Consider the following 6,129-nt stretch of genomic DNA (forward strand, 5'->3'; position numbering starts at 1 on the left):
GTAGTTGTTGGTGTAGTTGTGGTTGTTGTAGATGTGGTAGTGGTTGTTGTAGGTGTGGTAGTGGTAGTTGTAGGTGTTGTTATGGTAGTTGTTGGTGTAGTAGTGGTAGTAATAGGTGTGGTAGTGGTAGTTGTTGGAATAGTAGTGGTTTTTGTAGGTGTAGTAGTGGTAGTTGTAGGTATTGTTGTGGTAGTTGTAGGTTTTGTTGTGGTAGTTGTTGGAGTAGTGGTAGTTGTAAGTGTAGTAGTGGTAGTTGTAGGTTTAGTTGTGGTAGTTGTTGGAGTAGTGGTTGTTGTATGTGTAGTAGTGGTAGTTGTAGGTTTTGTTGTGGTAGTTGTAGGAATAGTAGTGGTTGTTGTAGATGTGGTAGTGGTTGTTGTAGGTGTGGTAGTGGTAGTTGTTGGTGTAGTGGTTGTTGTAGGTGTGGTAGTGGTAGTTGTTGGTGTAGTAGTGGTAGTTGTTGGTGTAGTGGTTGTTGTAGGTGTAGTAGTGGTAGTTGTAGGTGTGCTAGTGGTAGTTGTAGGTTTTGTTGTGGTAGTTGTAGGTTTTGTTGTGGTAGTTGTTGGTGTAGTAGTGGTAGTTGTAGGTGTAGTAGTGGTAGTTGCTGAAGTAGAAGTGGTAGCTGTTGGTGTTGTAGTGGTAGACATTGGACTAGTGAAGGTAGTTGTAGATGTAGTAGTGGTAGTTGTAGCTGGTGTTGTGGTAGTTGTTGGATTAAATGTGATTGCTGGTATAGTAGTGGTAGTTGTAGGTGGTGTTGTGGTTGTTGTAGATGTGGTAGTGGTAGTTGTAGGTGTAGTAGTGGTTATTGTAGGTGTTGTTATGGTAGTTGTTGGTGTAGTGGTTGTTGTAGGTGTAGTAGTGGTAGTTGTAGGTTTTGTTGTGGTAGTTGTTGCAGTAGTGGTAGTTGTAGGTGTACTAGAGGTAGTTGTAGGTGTGGTAGTTGTAGTTGTTGGAGTAGTAGTGGTAGTTGTAGGTGTAGTAGTGGTAGTTGTAGGTGTAGTAGTGGTAGTTGTAGGTGTAGTAGTGGTAGTTGTTGGAGTAGTGGTAGTTGTAGGTGTAGTAGTGGAAGTTGTAGGTTTTGTTGTGGTAGTTGCAGAAGTAGAAGTGGTAGTTGTTGGTGTTGTTGTGGTAGACGTGGGACTAGTGTAGGAAGTTGTAGGTGTAGTAGTTGTTGTTGTAGGAATAGTAGTGGTAGTTGTAGGTGGTGTTGTGGTAGTTGTTGAAGTAGATGTGATTGCTGGTATAGTAGTGGTAGTTGTAGGTGGTGTTGTGGTAGTTGTAGGTGTGGTAGTTGTTGGTGTGGTATTGGTTGTTGTAGGTGTGGTAGTGAGTGTTGTAGGTGAAGTAGTGGTAGTAGTGGTAGTTGTATAAATAATAGTGGTTGCTGTAGGTGTGGGAGTGGTAGTTTTAGGAATAGTTGTGGTTGTTGTAGGTGTAGTTGTGGTTGTTGTAGGTGTAGTAGTGGTTGTTGTAGGTAAAGTAGTGGTGGTTGTTGGTATAGTAGTGGTTGTTGTAGGAGTGGTACTGGTTGTTGTAGGAGTGGTACTGGTTGTTGCAGGTAAAGAAGTAGTAGTTGCATGGATAGAAGAGGTGGTTGTTGGTATAGTAGTGGTTGTTGTAGGAGTAGTTGTGGTAGTTGTAGGTGTAGTAGTGGTTGGTGTAGGTGTGGTAGTGGTAGTTGTTGGTGTAGGTGTGGTAGTGGTAGTTGTTGGTGTAGGTGTGGTAGTGGTAGTTGTTGGTATATGTGTAGTAGTGGTAGTTTTAGGTGTTATAGTTGTAGTTTTAGGTGTGGTAGTGGTTGGTGTAGTTGTAGTAGTGGTAGTTGTAGGTGTGGTAGTGGTAGTTGTTGTAGGTGTGGTAGTTGTTGGAGTAGTAGTGGTAGTTGTAGGTGTAGTAGTGGTAGTTGCTGGTGTAGGTGTGGTAGTGGTAGTGGTAGTTGTTGGTATAGGTGTGGTAGTGGTTGTTGTTGGTATATGTGTAGTAGTGGTAGTTTTAGGTGTTATAGTTGTAGATGTGGTAGTGGTTGGTGTAGTTGTAGTAGTGGTAGTTGTAGGTGTGGTAGTGGTAGTTGTTGGTGAAGGTGTGGTAGTGGTAGTTGTTGGTATATGTGTAGTAGTGGTAGTTTTAGGTGTTATAGTTGTAGATGTGGTAGTGGTTGGTGTAGTTGTAGTAGTGGTAGTTGTAGGTGTGGTATTGGTAGTTGTTGGTGTAGGTGTGGTAGTTGTTGTTGTTGTAGGTGTGGTAATTGTAGTTTTTGGTGTAGGTGTGGTAGTGGTAGTTGTTGGTGTAGGTGTGGTAATGGTAGTTGTTGGTGTAGGTGTGGTAGTTGTAGTTGTTGGTGTAGGTATGGTAGTGGTAGTTGTAGGTGTGGTAGTTGTTGGAGTGGTAGTGGTAGTTGTAGATGTAGTAGTGGTAGTTGTATGTGTTGGAGTGGTAGCTGTAGTTATTGGAGCAGTAGTGGTAGTTGTAGGTGTAGTAGTGGTTGGTGTAGGTGTAGTAGTGGTAGTTGTAGGCATGGAAGTGATTGGTGTAGGTGTAGTAGCGGTAGTTGTATGATGTGGAGTGGTAGCTGTAGTTATTGGAGCAGTAGTGGTAGTTGAAGGTGTAGTAGTGGTTGGTGTAGGTGTAGTAGTGGTAGTTGTAGGAATGGTAGCGGTTGTTGTAGGAGTGGTAGTGGTAGTGGTAGTTGTAGGAGTGGTAGTGGTTGTTGTAGGTAAAGTAGTGGTAGTGGTAGTGGTTGTTGTAGGAATAGTAGTGGTGTTTTTTTGTATAGTAGTGGTAGTTGTAGGAATAGTAGTGGTGGTTTTTGGTATAGTTGTGGTTGTTGTAGGAGTGGTAGTGGTTGTTGTAGGAGTAGTAGTGATAGTTGTAGGTGTAAGTGTGGTAGTGGTAGTTGTTGGTGTAGGTGTGACAGTTGTAGTTGTTGGTGTAGGTGTGGTAGTGGTAGTTGTAGTTGTTGGTGTAGGTGTGGTAGTGGTAGTTGTAGGTGTGGTAGTTGTAGGTGTGGTAGTGGTAGTTGTTGGTGTAGGTGTGGTAATGGTAGTTGTTGGTGTAGGTGTGGTAGTTGTAGTTGTTGGTGTAGGTGTGGTAGTGGTAGTTGTTGGTGTAGGTGTGGTAGTTGTAGTTGTTGGAGTAGTAGTTGTAGGTGTAGTAGTGGTAGTTGTAGGTATAGTAGTGGTAGTTGTAGGTGGTGTTGTGGTAGTTGTAGGTGTGGTAGTTGTAGGTGTGGTAGTGGTAGTTGTAGGTGTTTGTGTAGGTGTGGTAGTGGTAGTTGTTGGGGTAGGTGTGGGAGTGGGAGTTGTTGGTATATGTGTAGTAGTGGTAGTTTTAGGTGTTATAGTTGTAGTTTTAGGTGTGGTAGTGGTAGTTTTTGGTGTAGGTGTGGTAGTGGTAGTTGTTGGTATATGTGTAGTAGTGGTAGTTTTAGGTGTTATAGTTGTAGTTTTAGGTGTGGTAGTGGTTGGTGTAGTTGTAGTAGTGGTAGTTGTAGGTGTGTTAGTGGTTGTTGTTGGTGTAGGTGTGGCAGTGGTTGTTGTTGTAGGTGTGGTAATTGTAGTTTTTGGTGTACGTGTGGTAGTGGTAGTTGTTGGTGTAGGTGTGGTAATGGTAGTTGTTGGTGTAGGTGTGGTAGTAGTAGTTGTTGGTGTAGGTATGGTAGTGGTAGTTGTAGGTGTAGGTGTGGTAGTTGTAGTTGTTGGAGTAGTAGTGGTAGTTGTAGGTGTAGGTGTGGTAGTTGTAGGCATGGAAGTGATTGGTGTAGGTGTAGTAGCGGTAGTTGTATGTGTTGGAGTGGTAGCGGTAGTTATTGGAGCAGTAGTGGTAGTTGTAGGTGTAGTAGTGGTTGGTGTAGGTGTAGTAGTGGTTGTTGTAGATGAAGTAGTGGTAGTTGTAGGTGTAGTAGTGGTTGTTACTGGTGTTTTAGTGGTAGTTGTAGGTGTAGCAGTGGTAGTTGTTGGTGTAGTGGTTGTTGTTGGTGTAGTAGTGGTAGTTGTAGGTGTAGTAGTGGTAGTTGTAGGTGTATTAGTGGTAGTTGTAGGTGCAGTAGTGGTTGTTGTTGGTGTAGCAGTGGTTGTTGTTGGTGTAGTAGTGGTAGTTGCAGGTATAGTAGTGGTAGTTGTAGGTGCAGTAGTGGTTGTTGTTGGTGTAGCAGCGGTTGTTGTTGGTGTAGTAGTGGTAGTTGCTGGTATAGTAGTGGTAGTTGTAGGTATAGTAGTGGTAGTTGTAGGTGCAGTAGTGGTTGTTGTTGGTGTAGCAGTGGTAGTTGTAGGTGTAGTAGTGGTTGGTGTAGGTGATGTGTTGGAGTGGTAGCTGTAGTTATTGGAGCAGTAGTGGTAGTTGTAGGGGTAGTAGTGGTTGGTGTAGGTGTAGTAGGGGTAGTTGTAGGTGTATTAGTGGTAGTTGTAGGTGCAGTAGTGGTTGGTGTTGGTGTAGCAGTGGTTGTTGTTGGTGTAGCAGTGGTTGTTGTTGGTGTAGCAGTGGTAGTTGTAGGTATAGTAGTGGTAGTTGCAGAGTAGTGGTAGTTGTATGTGTTGGAGTGGTAGCTGTAGTTATTGGAGCAGTGGTGGTAGTTGTAGGTGTAGTAGTGGTTGGTGTAGGTGTAGTAGTGGTAGTTGTAGGGGAAGTAGTGGTAGTTGTAGGTGTAGTAGTGGTTGGTGTAGGTGATGTGTTGGAGTGGTAGCTGTAGTTATTGGAGCAGTAGTGGTAGTTGTAGGGGTAGTAGTGGTTGGTGTAGGTGTAGTAGTGGTAGTTGTAGGTTTTGTTGTGGTAGTTGCTGTAGTAGTGGTAGTTGTAGGGATAGTAGTGGTAGTTGTAGGTATAGTAGAGGTAGTTGTAGGTGTGCTAGTGGTAGTTGTTGTTATATCAGTAGTTGCAGGCCTAGTAGAAGTGGGTGTAGATGTGTAAGTGGTAGTTATGTATAGAGTAGTAGAAGTTATGACGTCTGTTGTATGAGTGGCTAATGTGTTAGGTGGGATAGATGATATTGATTCAGTTGTTTCAGTTGGTGACATAGTGTTACTGTCTTCTGAAAAAATAAACATATAATGCATTCATAAAATCACATATAACATCAATCACAGCATTCACAACCAAATGGAATCAACTCCAAACACACATGTTTTGATGCAAACATAGTCAATTAAAATCTATGGTAAGTGGTATTGTATACTTCCAAATATATAGAAGTAAGCAGGACACGTCGCCTGTGAGGATACCTATCTTTAGGAGATTACGCCATTGTCTTCCTACTAGAGTCAGTAAGTGACACTGAATTCTGTTGTTTGTCACTAAAACAGTTTGACTAAACAGTCTCCTAAACATGCACTCCCCAGTTACTACATGCAGCCACCCCCTCCAACACTAAAACTACAATACCTTGTCATTTATATCTAGGCAACATATATCTACTGTTTAAACTATGAAGTTTAACTGGCTACAATGTCATTATTTGTATCTCATTGAGAATCTATGAATACAGTGTAATTAAAGATCTTCATGCCATAATGCATCATACCGTATACATATAGATGTCATTCACTATATGAAACATTCTGCAGCTATATCACATTCCAGTAGCACCTACACCAATGTTGGACATTGATACCATGAGAGAGCTGTGTAAAGTGAAGGCCTTATATAATTACCTGATAGACACTGGACCACACTTGCATCCCATGTTGACCCTATAGGACAGGAATAGTGCGTTTCTGTCAATCGGAAATCCACATTTTGGTCCAAATTAATGACCACCGGACACTTAGTAATATCAACCATATCAGGGATGTCCAAGTCAAACAACAGCTTCAAGGCATCAACAATTCTTGCTTCCATGGAAGGTGCGCACGACTGTAATGCTCCAGCATTGTTACTTTTGCTCCACAGCTCAAATGGAATTTTGATCATAGCCTAAATGAGCATGAAAGTAGTTATGGTTAGCAAATTCCAATACAGATGTAGCATCTTGCCTTGTAGAGCAGAAAGCTCTCTAGAACATAAAACTTTTTTGTAAACAGGCATATGGTTATAACGTTTATTGGCATTAAGACTTGTTCGTATTAAAAATTAACAATAATTTTCAGTGGATATTTCAAACCTGAATTTGTTTTACATGAGTGTACCCCCCCCCCC

The 6,129-nt window shown here is 42.1% G+C and overlaps 1 protein-coding gene across 4 annotated transcripts in view; it reads right to left on the bottom strand.

Annotated features, from left to right (window-relative positions):
- LOC110444201 overlaps nucleotides 1–6,129 on the bottom strand; it is an 82,911-nt gene that overhangs the window by 62,734 nt on the left and 14,048 nt on the right. For 3 of the 4 annotated variants that reach the window (XM_021488619.1, XM_021488613.1, XM_021488606.1), the window contains exon 10: nucleotides 5,646–5,907. The exons of the other annotated variant lie outside the window; for it this stretch is intronic. In XM_021488619.1, coding sequence (XP_021344294.1) covers nucleotides 5,646–5,907 — 262 coding nt within the window. The remainder of the gene's footprint in view (nucleotides 1–5,645; nucleotides 5,908–6,129) is intronic. 4 annotated transcript variants of the gene reach the window in all.

This window comes from Mizuhopecten yessoensis, unplaced genomic scaffold (assembly GCF_002113885.1).
Source record: "Mizuhopecten yessoensis strain PY_sf001 unplaced genomic scaffold, ASM211388v2 scaffold2023, whole genome shotgun sequence".
Taxonomy (NCBI): Eukaryota; Metazoa; Mollusca; class Bivalvia; order Pectinida; family Pectinidae; genus Mizuhopecten; species Mizuhopecten yessoensis.